Source organism: Achroia grisella, unplaced genomic scaffold, assembly GCF_030625045.1.
Source record: "Achroia grisella isolate CSIRO2021 unplaced genomic scaffold, CSIRO_AGI_Agris_v1 utg906, whole genome shotgun sequence".
In the NCBI taxonomy this organism is placed as follows: domain Eukaryota; kingdom Metazoa; phylum Arthropoda; class Insecta; order Lepidoptera; family Pyralidae; genus Achroia; species Achroia grisella.
Genome location: NW_026713064.1, coordinates 1,474,481 through 1,498,612, shown reverse-complemented (window position 1 = coordinate 1,498,612; position 24,132 = coordinate 1,474,481). Strand labels below are relative to the sequence as shown.

Below are 24,132 nucleotides of genomic sequence, written 5' to 3'. Positions count from 1 at the left end.
TTTATATATATAGAAGATATACTTGACTCGCTTGTCATAATATTACAAAGATGTTATAATTCATTCCAGTTTGCTCTTTTGACATTTATGATACGTTAAGTATCTTCAATTACACATACCTGAGTACAAATTTATCAAAGCGAAAACATAATCATACTTATCTCATTGCAGGTTTCACGGTCCTCGGCGTAAATGGAGCGGTGATAATTGTCTACAAAAAGCAAAGGTTCCTTGCACGACACGCAAATACTTCTAGTCTGCCGATGTTTGTTCTCAGAGCGTTATCACTCGATAAGTTAGATCACAAGCCAAGTGCAAACATTCTTATCATGGTAACAATCTCACTGAAGACATTAGAACACAACACAGACTCCGCTACGGGACGGCGACACGCGCGTTACACTTGAAACAAACAAGCCAACCCTCAGCGGCTTTTTAGTGATAGGCAAATTTTCATTGAGAAAGTATTAGATAAATGTGCACGCGTGTATAAGTGAAGTTTAAATGAGTGTTAATCAAGCCAAAGAACAAACCAAAGCTACAAAGCTCAATTTTCTAGTCGAGTGAAAGTGATAAACGGCAAACTGGAGGATTTACAAACATTGGACGGGATAGAGGGCCAGGCTGGGCTCAGCAATGACACGGCGCGGGATAACTGCTTGGCTAGAGACGTCAACCTGACGGACTATTGCCCGGCGTATTATGACGGCCTGCTATGTTGGAACCCGACACCTCCTGACACCGTCGCTGTACAGAAATGCTTCAGCTTCTTTCAAGGAGTACATTACGATGATACACGTGAGTTTCTTTATTAATCCTAGCTAATATTATAATATTATAAAAAAAGTAAGTTGTATTGTTGGTTTGATTATTATTTATTCACTCTGTAACTGTTCAACTAATATTTATGCAAATTTGAATACTTTACTTTTACTTATTTTTCCTGATAGTAATGGTCGCATTAGCATAGACGTGGGCCAATACTAGTATGGTGTATTATAGTAATATGTCATTGTATAAAGAAATAATAAAAGCAAAATATTAATAGCAGACTAACCAAAAACCCTTTTTCAAAAGGTGGAGATTAAATAAAAATATTGTAATGGGTTTGCGTTTATTTTGTATTTATTGTAGAATTCAGCGTCCAATTATCTTTCTATTCCCAAGTTGTGCATCTCTCGTACAAATAAATTTAAAAGTATTTTATCTAATGATGTATTTAGGCATTCTGATCTCTGTTTTATACTTGTGAATATATTAGAATCTACAAATCTAATGCATTCACAAGTGAAATATAAAAAAGCCTAACTAATATAAAAACCTAACTGTCATAAACTTTTCACTTGTGTAAAGTCACTGTTTTTTCCATTTCTAACAGTAATGTTTATTGTAACGCGGCACTCTCGTGCCATTTATTGTTTGCATAATTTGACTAAAATTAAAACTATATTCGCCGAAATATGCACTGAAGCGATATTTCGATGTTTTTGTTAATTATTGATACAGAGATCCAATTTTCCATGCGTGCATTAAAACTGAATTGTTTTAGTTATAATTTGGTAACAAAAATTAATTCCATGATTGAAACCCTTAATTATCATATTGCAATTTGTACTACGTTTACATCCGGAATTCAGTGACTGTAATATATTTTCGATGATGTAACAATGTAACCTACACTTGAATATACTGTTTTAAACTTTATTCACGCTTATTTCAAACGCAATCATACACGTACAGACCAGGACATTCGTAACAGCCTCAAAAAATACCTCATAAATAATATTATCATGACATAGGTACATCTTCTTTATATAATGCATATCCCTTCAATATATTAACAACCAATAAAGACCTCAAAATAGAATTTAAATGGACGTTTTAAAAATACAAGGATAACAACGTCACCATAACGCCTACACGCCCACAACTCGCGAAGCGTGAAACCTTATTATATGACGTATGAAAAAATCATCGATAAAATATTTAAAAATTAATCAAATAAAATGAATGAGCTTCTTAAACGCGCTCATTTCACTTTAGATTATACCTTTTATCCAATTACGATAAGATAGAAAGTATATTAACGAAATCATTGAATTCAAAGCCATAAAGGACGTCAAAGAGATTTCGAATAAGGGCCAATTTACATCAAAGATGAACGAAGACGAATTGAATATGTTAACGTTATAGTGATTTATTTTACTCTTCCCTTCAATTAACGTATGTGGAAGTACCAACCCTTGCTAGACAAAGGTTATTAAAATGAAATCATCATTACTATTGCGTGCGTTCTGTAACAATTGATGGGGATAGATCCAAGCTTTTATTCAATAAACTGTCTCAAATAAATATTGAAGCAGATAGATTAGATGATATTTTTGTTATTTCCAATATCGTAAATAATCATTACAACAAATACATTTGTACTCTTTCCCAAAATAAATCGGTAATTTTGTCTAAGTAGAGTTTATATGAAGTTGTCTGTATGCTGCCTCTGCTTCACTTATTTCAATCGTAACTTTCTTTGTAATGTGGATTTCCTTTCAATGGTGAGATAAGGCAGTGATATTATAGGTTACAGAAGCATCACGTGTTAGTCGTCCAAAATATTAACACATGAGTGACACACGTTATATCATCATAGGATGCCAGAGCTAACTTATCATGAGGTAGACCGTTAGCTTATTAGCCATTCCAATTACGCAAAGAACTTAATTAATAATAATAGTCAATTTTATTAAGCCATAATGATATACAGGTCCTAAATCATGTTCATAATAAAATTGTGACTGTAATTATATTGTTACTCTTTATTTCTTTCTTTGAAAAGATTACTTACTCTACTAAATATTCAACCTATTTTTAAAAGTTCACAATAATTGCGCAACACATGATAATATCTGTATACACGTATATTATTATATTCATGTGGGTATTTCATCTCATTTATAAGTTTAACTTTATATTTTTCAACATGTATATCAAGTTTCTACTATGATAATTTTAATTTTTAGTGCTTACATATATATGATACGACATCGACAATTGTCAATATCTCTAACTACCCCATCTAATACTATAGTCGTGACCGTATATTATTATTATTTACATTACAAAAATGTCTGTAGGTGTATTTGTGATATTTTTCGTCCAAAATACAACCTATTATCACTGTACGTTTTATTAAATTGTCTTTCAATCTACGATTTTATGTCTATCCCGAGGCAAATAATTCGCATGAGCCTTCTGAAATGAGCATCTGTCAAAGTTACTGAGCTCTATTTTGAGCCCTTTTTGCAGGATTCCCGCCGCGCCGCCCCACACATATTGTTAGATACATCATATACCCCTAGGTCACGTCTCTAGGTCTATGTTTGTCAAATCTCCACTTTAATACACAATTAGGTACTTAAGAGCAATTACGTTACATTATTGTAACATATTCACGGCTGTTACTTTAGATGGATCAGAAGACTTGGCAACTATTTGGCGTTACATTGAAAGCAACACTCAATATACTCACTATATTTTTAACTATAACTACAATAGCAGGGTAGGACCACCTCCTTCTCGCTGATTAATTTTATTTGTTATCGGTGTTACATAACTAAAAAATTAGTCAGAAGTATAAATTGATATGCAAAGTTTGTACACTAAAATCGAATTGAAGCTTACTACAAGATATAGCGAAATCCGCAGTCTAATCGGTGAAGCTGTTTCTGAGATTAGAGCGCTTACAGAGAAATAAATTAACAGATAAAAATTTTAACAATGATTATTTAGAGTACCTTTTCTCGTACATATTCCATGTACAGGAAGGGATCAATTGATTTTTCATACAATTATATAATTGTTATACATATAATTTATTGTACAATCTTATAATCCATATGGCCAATTCCAGAAAACATCAGTATGGCCCACAGACGAGGCCATCTTAATCCCATATGAACGAGATAAGTAATATCTTGCTTAGATATAAGCTGACACAATTTATGACACTTGCATTAGTCCAGATCTTTATAATAACCCATGTTATATAAAAATTCAACATGTTCAAAATAGATACACACGTCAAACATAGTCGTAGAGTCCTAGCACATATTTCAGCGTGAAAGTTACCTGTACCAGCCCGAACTATAATTCAATATAATAAATAACGATATTCATGAGTACTTATTGAAAACTGTTAAGAACCTATTTTAGATAATACAGTGTACCTATCTTTCAAATGAAAACAGCAGAGTATTTTAGCTTTAGCTATTTAATACATATATAGTGTCGTGTTCGCTTGCTTTGCTATTCCAGTTATATAAAAAAAGACACGTAAGAAAAGGACAAAACAGTTCAATAACTAAATCAAGTAATAGGAGCTTTGGCCTTTTCCTTATTTCTAAGGAAATAAGAATAAATCGTTACATTTTCTTTTTTTCTTAAATATATTTAACAGAAAAAACACAAATGCACTAATATAATACAATAGAAAACCATTAGAATGTAAAACGATTGCAAAACAAATATCGCATAATACACATACAAAATGAACGCCTAGTAGAAAGAGAGGAGTTGCTTGGAAACTTATATGCCAAGTTACAGAAAATGTAGTAAAAAAATTTCAAATGTATGTGTGCGTAAAAGTAAATATTATACATAGTATATTCTTAACTTACTTCAGATTGTGAGTTGTTATTTAAAGTAATTAACTAATCAGTTGCTAATGATTAATGTTCTATTCTTGTCTGACAACATATATTTTTATCACTCTATTTTTATGCAAACACTGCTGTAGGCATGATATGTTAATTGTCTTCATTTTGCGTAATACATTAAAGTTTTGCGCATTTAACAATCTGTACTAGTATAAAGAAGGACAGGGAATGGATTTTGTTGTGAGGAAAGTAAACTCCAGAAGAGTTATAATAAACTATTTCATTTTAATGTACATTATTGACATAATATTTACATATGAGTAAAGAATAATTTATTATATCTAATCTATATAAATCTAATTAAATTGTATAGCACCCGGACAAATCTAGAAATATGAATAGACTAGTGGCCCTAGTCTATACACATTATAATATTAAATAAATCTCTCACCGGGTTTGTCTGTATTTTCGCAATAATCTCATAACTACTAAACGGATTTTCATACAGTTTTAATACATGAAATATATATGTCTGAATGAGTGATAGAATAAAAAAAATACATTAAAATTTGAATCTTTATGTGTACAATTTGTTTAGTGTTTCAATTAATTTTAATACTCGTGCGATGTCCTGGCGCTAATATATTTGTATTATAAACTTAGGAACATTCTATTTGTAGACATAAGCACATCTGGATCAATTAAAATACTTAGAAGTAGGTATTTCAAAATCATATACCATCAACTTGACAATAAGAGGTTGTATAAATAATATATACAATACACGTATTTTATCTAATACAAATTGAAATGTCTTACAGGAAGCAAACCAGTCCAATTTCCATAACACCAATAATATCAGTGAAACCATTAGTAGTTTTGATAGTCTTGTTCGACAAAATTTAATAATTGCGTTGCCGGCTCCCATCTAAAACTTCAAATAGATTAGGAAATATGTATTAAATATGTAATATGTATTAATTTCAATAAGGACAAACTTTGCCAAGAAATGTTTTTAATTTAAATATACTAAATTAATATAAACTAGAAAAGATTAAAAATAAGAGGTTTCATTGTTTTTAACATAGAATTTAACACAACGAGTAGATGAAAAAAATATACTGAAAATAGTACAGATGAGGTCTCGTAATAATCATCCAGATTATGACGAAATAAATACCAAATCCAGACTAATATTTACTATAACACATAATGTGAAATGTGCATGAAATTCAAAGATGAATAAATAATTAAAATGTTATTTTCTTTATTTATCATTATTGTTATTTTCTCACATTTGAATTTCAATATAAACGCCCCCAATCATTATATTTATTATATTTTCCATTTGAGCAAGAAATACAATATTGAAAACTGTTAAATACTTCAGGAATTTCAATTGTTTTCTCAACTTTTTCACGCTATTGTTGAGTGCGATAATGACGTAGAAAACTAAATACTCGTTTCTAGTTGCAGTTTAGATATTGATTATTAGTTTATATAGACATATGTAACCTATTTGTAATCTAAAATAAAATTGAATTTCATAATTTCATTTTCATTTTTAGAGTGCAATATATGTTTTACGGTATATTCTTATAATATAAAGTGACATCATACTACCTAAATAGAATAACTTCTCTAATAAAAATACAATTGTACGATTTATGGTCTTCTGAAAAACTATTATTTTTTAGTTATGTCAATTTGGGTCCAGTTTTACGAAATGTCAAGGATATTTAGAATTAAAATTACATAAGAAGTAATAGTAAACGCATTAGGAAATGTCCGACATCAGTTTTGAGATGTTAGTAGTAGTAGATAATTTGCTAAAACAGTGTTCCTGATAACAAACATATTTAACTTCAAAACCTAATTTCGTGTTTACTTTACCTTGTAAGGTAACATAACCTAACACAAAACATAAAACATTGCTACGATTTCCATTGCTTTGTTTATGGTTTCGTAAACGGTAGGTTGTTCCATAATTCATAAATGAAATTAATGGAAAATAGAAAATTCTGTAAAATTTTAGCAAAATATAATATTTTAAATCTGAGTTTTAACCTCTACTTTTGTTTTGTTTTCTGCTTTGAGTTTTGTTTTTTTTTTATAATGTCACACCAATATATATAATATAATTTGAGTAATTGGTAACAATTTTTAATAATTGTGTAAATAACTTTTTACACGTTATATTTATGTTATATATATGTAACAAAGTATAAACTTTTACATGTGTATTACTTTATACTTGAAATATGATACAATTTTCTACATCACGTAATCTAGATTAATAAACGATGGTTCAAAGAGAAGCTTTATATAAATTCTTATATACCCCGTTAAGTGCATATAGGAGGTGAAACAGACCGACTAATTCAGCAACTTTCCACTCATATTTGCTTAAAAATATTGTTATAAAATTTATTCACAAGTTACCTACCACTATTATTATAACTACCTCCTAACAATGTAAGAGAGCCCGTAGCTCAGTGACAGTCACTAATAAACCAGTACTTGTGTATAACAGTTGTGTCCATTACTACCGTGTTACCTTATACATATCAACTATATACACATTAATAATAGCAAATAGAAATCTGATGATAATTGCTAATGTATCCCCACAAAAAACTATTCGACAAAATTATCAAGTAATTTTGAATACCTCCATACGTACATAATGTATAGTTTTTATCTCGGAAAGATTTAGAGGATCCTCGGATAACAGTTTAATATTTTATGTGGCTACAGATGCCGGAATAAGCTTAAACCCTTTTTATATTAAGTACTTGACTTTACGAAAACCTAGATAGATAGGTAGTAGATAGTAGAAAGTATATAAAGTATTTTTTTCTAAAGTCAGCCAGATAAAATACTTTATGAAAGATGCTATTAATATACATAAATATATAACATCAATAATAATTATAATGACCTAGTAACTAAGTAGAGTTCGTAGAATGGGTAGATAAAATCATAATCATGTCTACAAATGTTTGTATCGTATGAGAATCGAATCTACATCATGCGTACTACATTCATTTTTAGTAAACTTTTTTCTTAAACTACATATTACACTACATAATAGGTAGTTTAAGAACTAGGAAACATCCATTTTCCGACGTCACGTTATCCCTAAAAAACATTAGTCTCATTCTTTCGACAGTTGGTTAATTAGACAAAAGAAAAAGTTGCCATTGTTGACCAGTATCGAATTTATTCTCCTTAACTCTTTCCTAAACTGACGAGTAATATTTTTGTAGTTCAGTTTATGAGTTCATTCATTTTCAAATTTCGAACCAAATGGATAACCCTTTGTTTTACAATAGGTTTTTTGACAACTTTAATAGGTAGTAGCCGGTAGGCATTAGGTAATATGTGGGGATAGTTCAGATGTTTAGTCTCCTCAAAAATATTAATTGATACGTATATTGTGTATATAGAAGCTTTGTGTAAAATAATTAAGCCCAATAAAATAAAAGTATACTTTAAAATATCTTTCTTCACAATTTCGGTTTGTTTTGGAAATTATAAAAACAATGTGATGTTCCTTAATGTTTGCTGAAAACTACAACAAAAAATTGCAAGGTACACTGCACGTCGTATTACATGTAATTAATATGAAATTCTAAAAAAAAACGCATACTTATTGTTTTCTCTCAGTGATTAATAGATTGTCATTTAAAAAACAAAAATTGGTGATAAAGTAAGAATAGTTACTCCGTAACACACACCTGGTCGTATTAGATTGAAATATATCAAATGTTATTATTGTACTTATTATTCTACAAGTATTTTTTAGTGATAAAACTGTGGTTTGAATAAAAATATATAGTTGCCTACTCCTTCAAATATAGGGTTTATTTATTGTAACTAATGCAATACAATGTATAACCAAATAATAAACACAATTACAAACTCGTTCATATGCAGTTTATTTATGAAACTAATATTTGCAAGTGAATTATTTCCTAATGTATCCATGAATATGGAGGAAGCAAACGGGGTCTATTTAACTATATGTATATATACATACGAACCTATTTGGCGTACGTATACATCTACATCTAATTTGTCATTGCTGTCTCACTTTAAAAATATTTTATGTCTGTTTTTAGTTATCTCTTGCCATGATCACATTCCACAAAATTGCAAAAATACAAACTACAACCGTGATTCTTAGTTCTAAATTTTTGAAGCGCCTCCTACTTTTAATTCTATTTTAATAGCTATATAAAACATCTATATGTCATAACATAATATCATAAAGTATAAGAAAGTGAAATATTATAATATATAAATAATATTTAATAGCTATGCTGAAATTCGGTACGTATGAAAAAAATTACTGAATAGCTATATTTTGTAACATTAAATTAATATGTTATATTATCTAACATTTTAATCAAAATCAAACCTGTCCTACATTTCATTTGTTTTATTTGTAATCCATAAATTACGTCATCATCATCATCCGTACGTTATTTTGAAACCTTCACCCCTACCTTCCCTCACCCGCCCCGTCACATTTTAATAATTAAAATTTCGTGTTTTAATACTAAATTTGACGTGACCTCACAAAATATAAGAGCACCGAAATGATGGGACTTCTGTCAGACTTCACCATTTTTTACAGCAACTTTGTGACTGCTCTAAAACCATGTTATACATATGTCACAATGTTGATGAATTTTTCTTAGACGGAAACTGAAAAATATTACTAGTTATAGCTAATTCATAATATATGCTAGATATGGTGATACGGTAGTAACATACAATAAAAATATTTGAATACAATGATCCATATGAATAAAAAATGTAAGTGATTTAGTGAAATTAAAAAGGCAATTAAAAAAGAAGGTGGGACTTACAAATTTGTGACTGCTCCAACACCTTGGTATACAATATATGTAACACTTTGTCGATGAATTTATGGGTTGTCTATAGAGGTAAACTAAAAAATGCTTTATCAATATTGATATTTTCTTTACCAGTAGATTGATATAAAATATTGGACAATCTAACAGTAACCCGTATCCAAAGCAGAGCAAGCTAAAAAGTTCTATGTCTCTTCCGTGCACTCATCAAATATTTTCTATTTCAGAAAACGCCTCAAGGATTTGCCAGGCAAATGGCATATGGTACAACCACTCAGATTACGACAACTGTACAGAAAGGATCGCCAATATATCACCGACAGACGTCACCAGCCTCATATATTTGGCGGGTTACTCTCTCAGTTTGGCCGTCCTTTCGCTTGCCGTTTTCGTTTTTTTATATTTTAAGTAAGTGTAATGTGTGTATGTGTAAAGTGTAACAAATGATATACCTTTACTACTGTTATCCCTGCTGTTGTAGTTAGAGGCATTATCAATATTCGATCTTAGGATGAATACAACTCAAGACGTACCAAATTTTGAACTTTTTGGGGTTTAAATAACCCTTATTTAAGCCCCAAAAAGTTCAAAGTTAAAAGTGCAAGTTTGAAGCAAAAAAAAAGTGCAAGTTATAGCTAATTTATAATATTTGTAATTTATGGTGATATGGTAGTACTTTTTTTTATTGGGGGTATTGGGCTATTGTCAGGTGCTTACACCTATGGTACATCGACCTACATAGATCTATTGTGCTCGCCCTTTTTCAAAGTTCGCAGCCTAGACCTATGAGGGACAAGAATTGAAGGAGATGGTTAAGAGCGATGGTTTTTATCTCCTCAGGATAGAGTGTATACCTTCCAAAGGAGATATTTCATTTATGGATGAGTGGGCTACTACACAACCTATGTTAGGTTGTGTAGTAGCGTTTCCTCTTCTGCTTGGCAAATTCTGCAGATTACCAATCTGGTTGCGGATTGGTATGGATATGGTAGTAACATACAAAAACAATATTTGGCTACAATGTCCTATTTGAATAGACAGATACGCTATATCTACTTCGTATTATTCGAATGGAAAAATGCAATTAAAAAAGATCATATTCAATTAGACAATTTTGTTGCACGAAGCTGACTTCAATTGTCAATATTTTACATAGCAAAACATTTTAAATAACTCAAGCGTAGACCTTATCGATTGCAAATGGAGTTAGTATTTTTTTTTTAAATAATTTCCATAAATATTGTGTAGATATATATATATATATTATATATATATAAAAGCTATTAAATTGAGGCATTGAAGTCGATAGTAAAATTATAGGTAATAACGTTCGACTAACGTCATAATTGGCTCTTGAGTCTCGAAAATCCTTTACTATTGCTATAAAAAGAGATATCTCAGATTGATTCAGTTTTTACGCCGATTATAGAACGTGAAACACCATAAAATAAGAATTAACAACACAGACTATTTTAGTGGAAAGTTAAAAATAAAACTGTCAATATTGTTATTAAAATATTTACAAATACAGTCCATTGTAATGTGACAAATATCTCATGAAACACAGCTTCTAAACTGCGCTGAAATATAGGTATATTCATTGTGTGACAATGACAGCCTCGGTGGTGTAGTGATTTACCACACCGCTTTACATTCGATGGTCGCGGGTTCAATTCCTCACACGACAGTAACGTTTGTATTCATTAGTATGATTGTTTATGTCCGTCATGTTATGTATGTATGTATTTATAAAGAAAATATTTATGTATTTATATCAGTTGTCTAGTACCCAACCATAAAACAAGCTCTGCTTAGGGTTAAGTTTATTTATTATTATTTATTAAGTTTGTTATGGACATTGGATTATATCACGAGGATGTAAGATATATTTTATCCCAAAAACAATCCAGGAGATGAAATAATGAGTGAAAATTTGTCCAGACCAAATCGCGGGTAATAGCTATAGTTTTAGATATATTCTTTGAACTATTATGTATTCTGCGCAGAGACGTATCCTTTTATTTTTTGTGGTTCGTGCCTAAGCAATGTCTGGATGAACTAGAAAATGCTACGGATAGAATGTCAATGAATACTGAAATAAATGTGAATAGAGATGAATGAAATATTTTTTATTACGCAGTAAAGAGCTATCAGGAAAATTATGATGATAACATTCGTGACTTTTATTGAACTACTAGCGATCCGCCCCAGCATGGGTATACCTATAGTCTTATAACTATCTCCATGTATTGTAGTAATGTAACATTTAGAGAAAGAAGTTCTTTAAATAGAAAAATATATATTAAAATCTGTTCCGTGGTTTAGAAGAGTATTTACAGAAAATACAGACTGTTAGTACCGTCCCTCCGATCGATCCTCTGTCCAACACAAACAGGGATCGAAGTTACGACGGCCTGAGCCGAGGTCGAACCTCTAGCGTTGCCCTCAGACTCAAGTCGTCCGTCAGGCGGGAGTTAGCCTTCAGCAACTCCATAAGTCCTTTCACGGGTTTGGAGTGCCATCTGCACTCGCCCTCTATCGTCCGGTGAAGCTGTAAAGAACAGCTGCGGCCAGCAGTATTTGAATAGTCCGAAGTCATTTCATTTCATTTCTATAATTCAAAGTACAAACAACAGTTAAATAATATTTTACGGTTTCCGCAGTACTAATTATACTTTTTTTTCAGGGACTTAAGATGTCTAAGGAACACAATACATACAAATCTAATGTCCACATATATTTTATCAGCATGTAGTTGGATCTTAAATTTAGCGTTGCAGGTAACATTTTAATTTTATTTATTAGAAAATATGTTTGATTGTGCATTTGCAGTATGTTTTTACTTACTAGCCAACTAGTTACTATAAAGTATACTTTTAAATATTAATGATTATTTAGTTTAATATATGTGAAGAAAAAAAGAGAAGTTGCGTTCAGTTAGCGACCAATTAATTATTCAGCGACAATTTTCGGTCACTATTTGTTTATGTAGTGAACTAAATTACAGTAGGTACAAAGTACTAAAATACAAGTAATTTAAAATGTACGTACATTATCCGTATTAAAATTTCAATATTTACAGAGGACGTATTCTTTAGTACAGTAGCTGACATTTACGACGTTAATACGTGACCACTAAATTAACCCTTACTTAGATAATGATTAAACGATCATAAATTATTAAACTTGTTAAAAATTTCAACTCGAACGTCTCTTTTTGCTTTAGATTATACTTTTAAATTATTCATTTATTATTTAATTTAGGACATGACCCTTTCAACCTGTAGTGTTCTCTAGATGTAAATATATTAATTCATTGTACTTTTTCGGAATATTACGTATGATTATTTTTAATATACTTTCAAAATTAAACTAAGTTGAATTTAAACTAAAAATAATGCAAATAATAATTCAAACATAAACTTGAAAGAAATATTAGATAATTAATTACTAATAACTTATTGATTCGTAATGTCAATCTTATTTTTACATTTTACACATGTAATATATACGTAATAAAAAAAATACCGTGGGATACTTATGCCTTGGAATGAGGGATTAGTGTTAATCTAAAAAAATCTTAATTATTTTCTGTTTTTCAGAATTGGTCAGACGAGGCCCAGCAAGATCAAACGTCATGTATGATCTTAGTTATCTGTATGCACTACTTTTACCTAACAAACTTCTTTTGGATGCTTGTAGAAGGTAAGTTTTTTTATATAAATAGAGAGTGGCAAACAAAGTCTTTAATCATGATCTACATCTTTGATATAAGGTCGTAACATAACGACCGTGGTATTCCGCATACATTGCCATTGTTTGTTCTACGGCGTCCTGCCTCTGTACCATATTTTATACAAATGATAGTGTTAAACGGCAATATCAAGAAAATACATTTTGCCATTTCTTTCGGGTTCCCATTCTTACTACTAATTTACTAATACGTTATATATGTACATATATAATTAATTTACTGTAAACAATAAAAAATAATGGCCAATAGAAATATAGAAAACAGAAATATGCAAGTGAAGTGTACAAAGCCTACAATTACAAATTGACATATATGAAATACATATGTTATGATAAAAAGAGGACCTAAACAAACACATATGTACTCAGACGGCCTACTTCTAAAAATAGTAGATAAACAATTTATTAGTATCGTCCGACATTTTGTGAAACGCCCTTTCAGAGCTGTCACAAACATGCATCAAAATAAACATTTATAAAACAATGATAATCTGAAATTTACTTCGTTATTAAAGCTATTATAAAAATAATATTTTTTATGCGTAATGTAGGCAATGTAATTATGTAATGTTAATTATTCTTGGTTCTCTAAATGAAAACAAAATAGGCATTAAAATTTCTTTAACTCAGTATCGCATTCATACGCCTGGAATTATGTTAGTTTATGACATACATAGTAATTAATAAATAGTATTTGCATGTAAATACAATTATTTACAATTTTTAAGAGAATCTTATACTTTTCATTATTAATTTGTGTTTATAACTTAATATATATATATAATTCGTATATATACAGTACAAAAAATGACAAATATTTTTATTTTATATAAGTCATTGTATATGACTTATATAAATTATTTTCGTATTACTTATTATTTAGGTAATATGTATTGTTTATTGGCTCTTTATATCTATCTATCACAATAAGATAAAATCAGAATGCTTGCATTTCAAACTTGAAAACGAACCTCTTCCGGTAATCCTCAGTAAAGTCTTTATAATTACAGGATTTTTCCTTTAGATATCTTTTGATAAAAATCTTTTAGAAGTATGAGGAATATATTTTTCCTAGAACTATTAATATATCTAGTTATTATTGGAAAGACGCAGGTCTATATTAATATTTAGTGATATTATAATTTTAAAATTTAATCGTTTTTATAGTTTTTCTTAAATAATTTATGTATAATAAATTACATATTTAACAGAAAATACATTAATACTATGAATGCTAAAATACATCTGTCTGTCTTTCTGTTTTGCTACTTTTACACGGCTATACTTAATAAATTTACACGACACGGATCTTAATAAATTTACAAAATATTATATCTTAAATATGGACATTCAGTATATTTGTCTAAAAACTAGCAAACAAAGATGCCGGTAACATCAAGTATAAAATAAACTTTTAAAATACACAAATATAAGAAGGCATTATGAATAGAAATAAGAATAGCATAGTAAATCTATTAAAACCCAACAACAAGAACTAACATACGTACATTGCAAAAAAGTAGGTATTGTTACATTTTCATACACATGACTGATGTATAACATAAAATAATATAATTGAAATTTGATTTATATAATTTACGCAGATTGTCTATTGAAATAGTAAAATATCTATTGAAACTCTACAGGAAATCTTAATTTTAAAATTACGTGAATTTTTCTTTTTCTTTATATTCATAATGTAGATACATTAATGCAAAGATGTACTTATATACCTACATATAATATTAAATGACTCAACATTTATAAATAAGTATCATTAGGAAACTTTGACTTTTGAAGTAGGTAAGTATCTACATTAAATTTAACATTAAAAGCTCTCAAAATTCATTAAGTATTAATAAATATAAAATATTCTTGTAATCCATTAACATAATCTTCATCGTCAAAGTACAATTATGTTACTCTAGGTATTAAACTAGTTGCACGCAATGAGATATTAACGGTAAATCAGGCAAACTTCGCTTTAAACTTTCTGTAGAAAGTTCTTATTAGTTGCTAACCTATTTACTTTCAACTTTAAACCTGTTGATACTATAATATCATGTTGCTCTATTTCTACGCAACTTTCTTATTTATAAAACAACAGAACTCTGCGAAAGGCAGAGTGAACGCTATGTAGCAAAAAATTTTAATAATACTTCTGCTGTACTCGAAGTTATTGTATATTTTAGAATATTTAATAGTGACATTAAAATGTAAAACGACATATTCTGTGGTTATTAAAGTATATTATTCAATCAATTTGGCCTGGCGTGAACTCTCCTGTATTAACAAAGTAATAAATAAATAATCATGTAAAATATTACATTTGCTTCTGCTTTTGAAGTTTAGAACATATTTAATAATCAAAATCGTTTTTTTTAGTAACAATTTAATGTAGGTATATCATTGCATAATTAACGTTAGACCAGAGAAGATTTTAAGTAATCGATAACAATATTTTTTTATTCTTGAACATTTGACAGATAATAGAGATGGGTAAAAAATGTTTAATATTTTTATTCTAAACGTTATGCTCATATAAATATAAAAATTCGTTCTTACGCTGGGTAAATAATTTTAATAATGATAGTAAAAGTCATGTAATAGAAATTATATCAGTAAAAGTTATTTTGTATCCATTAGTTTATTTTCTACGTGATAGATCACTTCAGTGACGCCCTAATGGGTTACTAAGTTACCGATCAATACACTCGTAATTACAGAGCACAGTACGCGATTAGACACTACTGCTATAACACTTTCTCTTCAATAATATAATTTATCATGTTACCGTATTTACATACAAAAAGCATATATTTTGAACAAAAGACGACTATTAACTACTTCATTACATTTAGATATACTTACATGTTGATTAATTCAATACGTTGTCGAATAGTCTGCGAAGAAGATCAGATAATATTTTCGGGAAAGTGTTACATATGATTGTGGATGGTTATAAGAGCAGAGCAAGTCGGAAAAAGAGTTGGATGGACTGTGTATAGTATAGTAAGAGCCATGACGAATACGACTGCAAACAGGATTAAATGGAAGAGTAAAACATATTACGGCAACCCCAAATAAATGGAATAAGGATGAAACAGATGATGTTCGAATTTATTGTTTAAATCTAATATTAGCCACAATTTTCAATTTACACTAACTGAATCAACTCATATTAATCAATATAAATATAAATAATCAATATTTGCCATTCAATGTTCAAGTTATTAAATATGAAATGTATAGATAACATATTTAATGTTAAAATATACATTAAAATTTCAATTGTCGTTCTAATTCCATTGGATATCAAATATCTGATCTCACGACTGATTTATCCGAAATATAGCGTGAAGCCATCCTGAGCAATGTTGGATCGTATATATGTAATGAAATATGGGCAAGTCGAGTCGAATATTACAATCTCCGTAACAGCAATCGTCCCTCCAACTGCCCCCTCAGGAATACTGTTGTAGTTGTGTAATTTTCAACGCCCTACTTCTAATATAGACATAAACCCGGACGAATCATCTCGACATAACAAGTTACATAAATAACTATATAACATGCTTAGTATAGTTACGAAATACCTAAATTCCTAATATAAAATGTAGATGAATTGTTATTTTAGTGGTTCTGAAAACATCTAAGGTCCTTTCATCGAACAAAGCATCCTTTTGCACTAAACAATCTATATAAAACTAAGCAACTATTGACATTCATTATTCATTAGCACTCCTACATTATTTATGACATGTCCATTTTGTTGCAGGTTTATACTTATATATGTTAGTGGTTGAAACGTTCACTGCTGAAAATATTAAACTAAAAGTATATACCACTATTGGTTGGGGTAAGTAATTTAAATGCATTTATTTTAATAAGTAAAAAATATTTTACACTATCTTTATTATACATCACATATATATTTCAAATACTAACTGTTTTTGTTTGTGTTTAACTCCTAGAAGATTCGAAATTTTAATAATGCTTACTTATTTTGAAATACGATCTATCTACTATGCGCTAAAGTGTAAAAATAAAAAAATAACGAACAAATTCATATTTATGAGAGAAAAAATCAAGAAATTTTTAAATTCTCAATCACTCGCAGCCAATTATCTCACTGCGAAATTCATGGGAGCGTTCCGTTCGTGCTATTAAGTCAATTAATTGACAAACGAAACAAATTTTAGGCATAATATTTTAAGAAATGTCATATTAGACCTTTTCAAACAAATACCTCATTATAACTTTTGTAAATAAATTGATATAATCTCAAAAGTTCTTATGATAAATTAAACAACAAATTTCCAGGTGCCCCAGCTGTTTTTATTACAATATGGATGATATCGAGATGTTTCGTAAACATTGTGACATCTACTGGACCTGATGGAGTAAGAATAAAATTACTATATAATTTTGTTTCATTAGTCTCATAGATACTGTAAAAGTTGTCAACACTAAGGTGTAAAATATCTAGTTAAAATTAATTCTAAGGTAAAGGCAGGCAACATGAGCGTATAGCCCATAAAAAGTTATGACCTTTCAACACCATAGTAACTGGCTAGTAATAAAAAAATATTCCAGAGTCTTGAAATTTGCAGAAACATAAGCACATGTAGAACGAAATTCGTAAGCGTACATTGTTATCAACTTAATTTAAACTTAACTAAATTTAAGTGAATTTATATTAACAACAATAATTTAAAATAAATTAGAAATATGAGATTATATAATAATAGAGCCAAATGGGTCGTATTTGCATTTCCTCATTATTATACAACTTCCTATTGACATTATTTTATCATTCTTTTTATTATGTATAGTTTTCTGGAGTACCTAGCTATTTAAATTAAGTGGGTAATATTGGGTAAATTTCTACTCTAATAACAATCTCGACATGACATGTACAAATACTGCTTTTTAATAAAACTTGATACTTCAACGTATCTATTTTCATAATACTCGTATGTTTCGTTTAATCCGTACGTATTAAAAAAATGGCCTAGCCATAACATTTTCATCATAAGTACGTAATTGTCGTTAAAATTGAAACAAGGATTTTTTTTCCGGTTCCTCAAATCTATTCTTAGTTGTCAGTTTTGATTTGGTATTTGTATATAAAATTTACTATTGTATCCAGTTGGCGCTTTCTGGTGAAACGAAGATGTGTATATGGATGCATGAGCACCAAGTGGATTGGATCCATAAGGCCCCAGCACTAGCTGGACTAGCCCTCAATCTGTTTTTCCTCGTCAGGATTATGTGGGTGAGTGTAATTTTGAGTCATAATCAAATATTGCATCTACCTGCGCTAACGGTATATCCTAGTGGAAAATGACAGGATAAGTATAAAGTAAGTCAGTAAGCCCATCAAGCTAAATGTACCAAGAAATAACCACAATGTTTCCAAAGAGAGCCACGAAAAGATTTGGTGCTGGCTATTGAGCTACTAGTTTCCATTACCAAATATATAATAACTATATAATAACCCAATAATACCTATAGTAATTTTTTCCTCATATAAAAAAAGAATTTTGTCATTTATTTTTTTGTGTGGTGAAAAAATTATACTCGGTTTATTACATGTATATTAAAAAGTTTTCCTTGTAAATGTAATTACATAACAGAGAATATTACAAAAGTCTGATCATTCCTAAGAACTTTTAATGACTATACCGATTTCTCAACTCTGTTTCTACGTAATGAGCAGACGGATTCAATAAATGTTCTACAGAACAATTTAACTTATGCAATATTATCTTTAACCCTAACAAGTTGTTTAAAACATAATTCTTGTTTAATATTACAGTAGGTAGTCGATATTCGAAAAGCTAAATATATGACGACTTTTTTTTTATATATTTATCGTATAATATTGCAATGACCAGTACACCAACAGTTGACAATGCCTTTATAATAATAACTACTCCATTGATAATAATAGTCATGAAGGTATGTTTTTAAAAAGATCTAAATAAATGAGACCTGTATGTGAACTCCAAAATATTTATAGTCATGAATTTATCAAGTAAGTTAATTTTTATAAATATCTTCACTTATAAAAATTAACCTAGGTACTTGATAAATTGGCTAATATATCAAATAAATTAACCTAATTTATTTCTTGGCACAGGTTCTAATAACAAAGCTCCGTTCAGCAAATACGCTAGAAACAGAGCAATACAGGAAGGCAACGAAGGCGCTTCTCGTCCTGATCCCACTGCTGGGCATCACGAACTTATTAGTATTGTGTGGACCCAACGATGAGTCGTGGTTCGCTCACGCCTTCGATTACACTCGGGCGCTCATGTTATCTACACAGGTAAGACTTCACACGTTTCCGTTAATAGTCGGACGGCTCATATGAATGACGCTGTCAGATTGTTCCATTGTTTCCTTTTTCAGCCCCCTTTGGAAATATACCATTGGAACGGCGCGGCGTCCTCGGCTCGGGCCGTCCGAGCTGACCTCATTATTTGAGCATAGGGTAATTTTTATTATAACTTGCTAGTAAATTTTGACAAGGATTCTCTAATTATAAAAAGAAACAAAATGTAGCCCGTATTCCACGATAATCGCTTCTACATACATAAGATATTTTTGCATGTGAATATTTTTATCAGTATCCCTACCATCAATATTATAACCAATTTGCGACCTGCCCCAGCTCTATTAATTGTCAGTTCGGTTCGTAAATAATTAATCACATAATCAATTCATAAATTACTTACCTGATGAAGATATTAATAATAATCATACAACTTTAGAAGTATGTTCTTTATACAACCGTCGGTATTTATTTTTAAAACGATTTCTCCAATTCTGCGCTAATCGATGCTGCGATTGCTTCAATAGTAATCTTACAAAATGTTTTATCATTGCAGACAGATTTCTTATTACAAAGACATGCTTTTTTTAAAGCTAGGACACATATAAAATATAGATTTTACGCACTTCTAACATCTTGAAGGACTTGACGTCTTCAATGTTCAATTTCTCGTAGTATTTATATATCTATACAATTATATTAAGATTCAAACAAGGGTTTAAGAAGCAGGGGTTGCCTCTTGTACAATATTGATTTATTCTTACTTCCCACAATTAAATGACAGTCGTTTTCCTCTCCCAATAAGGTCGTAGTTTCAAATTTCACAAAGATACCTACTGAAATTTAAATTAATCATAAAAGCGTTGGAGAGTAGGCAGACAAATGGTTTGATCGTTTGGCACTTTTTTACACTGTTAGCTTGTCTTGTCTTTCGTAAGATATCCCTATCTGGGATTATAATTTAGAGTCACGTTTACTCAATGATGAGAAGAAATAATTAAATAGTATGTGAAATCATTTAGTATATTCGTCTACTTTTTTGAGATCAAAAGATATCGATGTCTGTCCTCGTGTAAATTTAATTAAGGTACGAGTACGTTTAGCCATTAGTTGTGCTAAAGTAACAGACAGCCTCATATAATTTGGCCTTAATAATGTTAGTATCGATTAATAGAACCTAATTTCACAAATTTTGCCGCGCAATAATTACCACACAATATGCTTCCATTGAAATGTCGTACAATATATATTTGTCAATAAGAATAGTAATAAAATATTGTAACTTAGTGCCTTTAAGCAAACGTATTACCGGAATAATAAATGCTATTTTTTTTTTTAAATATAACTTGACCTGATCAATGATATTAAAGTGACTTAAACCAATCACACAAATATCATTTTGCTTCACTTAGTTCTTGTCTACGCAATTAACGTAGTCTTGTGTGTTAATAACAGCGTATATATAACTTTGATTTAGAGGACGTCTAACATGCTGGGTCGATAGATCAAATAACAATAATCGTAATCCCGGGAGACGCCGATAGCCGCCAACTACTTTATATGAATACGTTTACTCTAGTAAACGTATTCATATATGATGTTTACGTAGTATGTTTATTATATTCCATGCTTAGTCGTGCTTAGTTGGAGATAAATCGATTTTTTAACAAAATATTACATATGATTTATATTTCATGCTTAGTCAAAGATAACTTAAATCTTGAATAAAATGTTACATATATAATATTATATTTGATGACCTAGGTGGTCTAGCGGTTTAGCACACCGCCTTTCTTCCGATGGTCGCGGATTCGATTCCTCGTTCGGCGCAAACATTTGTATTCATGACTATAATTGCTTGTATTGGTCTGGGTATTTTATATGTATATCATGTATATATTTAAAAAAAGTCTAAGTATTTACATCTGTTATCTAATACGCACGCTCTGCATACCGTGGGACTAGATGGCGCTGTGTTAATTGTCCAGGGTTATTTATGTAATATATAATCAGGAATACAATTTTCAATAACAAATATTGATATCGCATAATTTCTTCTGTCTCTAGTCTCTCTTTTCTATCTATGTAGTCTGTATAACAGACTTACCTGTAGTGAGTAGTGAGTTCATAGTCTTGCAATTGTAACAACAGTTGGTATATTTACAGTTTTATGAAAGTAATTTGGTCCTCCATTTGTTTCCACTATACAGACTAGATAAAAAATATACAATCTTGCGCTATCAAATAATATATATTTTTTTGTTTATATTGTTATTAGTTACTCAATCAAAACAAAAATAAAAGCAATACAAATAATATCGTTGTATAAACATATAACTTTAAGCAATACAGATATTTAGAAATTAGAAACACTAATGCTTCTATTAACTATTTATACAGAAAAAGATGTTCATTACGTAACTGTAATCTTCTTACCTCAGTAATATTTTATTACGAAATTAACTTTTGTTGAAATGAGAGACCGCAAGCGTGCAACGTCACACTGTTGCTACTCACTCTTCTCAAAGAAACTGCTTCGTTTGACTTTCAACCAACACCCTTATAAATAGATATCATACTTAAAGGTTTATACAGAGATTAGCTGTGCCCATGATTTCACCCATGTTATATTACATTAAAAAATATAGCCTATGTGCTATTCTGATGCATAAGTTATATTACTGTATCATCAAAATTCGTTGAGTAGTTTTTACGTGATTAACAAACATCCATACTTACAAACTTTTAGGTTTATATTATTATTAAGATATATACGGGTTTCGTCCTAGAAACAAATAATTAAAGGTTTCTGTTAATTGTAGAGTGAAAATTGTAGATTTTTTAAAATGTTTTAATTATGCTCGCTGTATAATAAAAATCTCTTTGTAATTTTACATTAATAAATACTTTATTAATATAAATATATCAATTTCATGAAGGAGATCCGTTATGTTGTTCTAGTTTAAAAATTTAACATATCCGCTTGCGAATATATTCACATTTCCAACAAAATCTAGTAACAATTCTGACCTTAATTTGAGTGATGTGGTAACTAGCCGTCTCTTATTATTTAGGCGTGATTATAGTATAGCTTGGGGAGTATAAAGGGTCTTCACAGGTATTTTTAATAAATAATTAGCGGATCCGTTTAGGGCTTAGGCCACATCAAATATTCTATGAGTTTAACAATTTCAATAGAGGTTTTTTTAATGAAAATATATTATGAAAAATGTTTGAGTTTTATAATATAATATCTGAAAGCAATCTTTGTATTTACAAAGAAAACTTGAGCTATTTCTATTGACAGACTTAATACTGTCGCAATAGAGGAGGATATATCTTTAAAAGGTTCTTCAAAGTGCTTCGAACCAACTTTCTTTAAACCGATACTTAATGCTTGTAGTTTGTTGTTGTATTACGTATCTACCCTCCGGATAATCCTCTATATTTCCACTTAGCACCATCTTGCACTAATAGAAAAGACGGAGTCCAAATCTGATGAGAATACAGAAACTAGATGATATTAATAATGTCTTCAATAATGGTCGCTTAGCAGTCAATGTTCGACCATAAATAATTTAAATTTTAAGTTTTAACGATATTTCTATTATCAAGACTAAATTTATACACACTCTACTATGTTTGCATGTGTGTCAAACACATGGTAGTGTGTGTAAGTTTTTTTTTTAATATAATGTATTTTTTAAACATTATTAATAAATATTAACTATCTATACCTCATATCTATATAACGTTTAACTGAGCCAAATTTCATTCTCCACCGTCTGCCTAATTTTCGTAATATGATGTACAAATTTTTATTTCCCATAATCATATAGATGTTAAATTTCAACAGGGTTTCACAGTAGCCCTCTTCTACTGCTTCATGAATACAGAAGTTCGTCATGCGATCGGCTATCACGTCGAGCGATGGAAGACGGGCAGAACTATTGGTGGAGGGCGAAGAAGAGGTACCTCCTACTCCAAGGACTGGTCTCCGAGATCCAGAACCGAAAGTATACGGTAAGTTGACTTCATATATTTATATATGTAGGTTGTTAAGAATAGCAGTGAAGTTGTCATCAAACGATTAATTTTTGTTTAAATTAGTAGAACAAATTCGATGGAGAATTCTAATAAATAGTTCATTGTGAGTCAATGTAAACATTTTGTCTGCACGATGTACCTATTTGTTTCAATATTTGCTCCTTGTGTAGACCCTACCTGTAGCACTGCGATTGGAAATTCTTGCCTAACTCCACGCTTTGTACCTCTTGCTTGTACCGTATCCTTCCAAATCCATATTTGATCGTCTATTTTTATTTCCCATTAGGCTCACAGTATGAAGAAGCCTGAAGAGTCAGTTCTGGATAAGATTCAACGAATTTGCTTACTGGAATGGACTTATTGCATTTACGAAGAAATTAAAGAAACGGATGTAATGTGGATTTGGATATGTTTTATTTTTTGTTACTTTAATAAATCAATGTGTAATTCGCTTTAA

At 30.0% G+C, this 24,132-nt stretch overlaps 1 protein-coding gene across 1 annotated transcript; it reads left to right on the top strand.

Moving 5' to 3' along the window:
• Window positions 1-515: 515 nt before the first annotated feature.
• Window positions 516-24,132, top strand: LOC131853738 (diuretic hormone receptor; the record flags this gene model as incomplete). The annotated part of the gene is made up of 10 exons (XM_059204758.1): window positions 516-798; window positions 9,763-9,943; window positions 12,222-12,315; window positions 13,138-13,240; window positions 17,067-17,147; window positions 17,612-17,691; window positions 18,441-18,566; window positions 19,434-19,622; window positions 23,485-23,651; window positions 23,962-24,132. Coding segments are annotated over 10 exons (1,317 nt in total), but the record flags the coding sequence as incomplete, so codon positions are not given.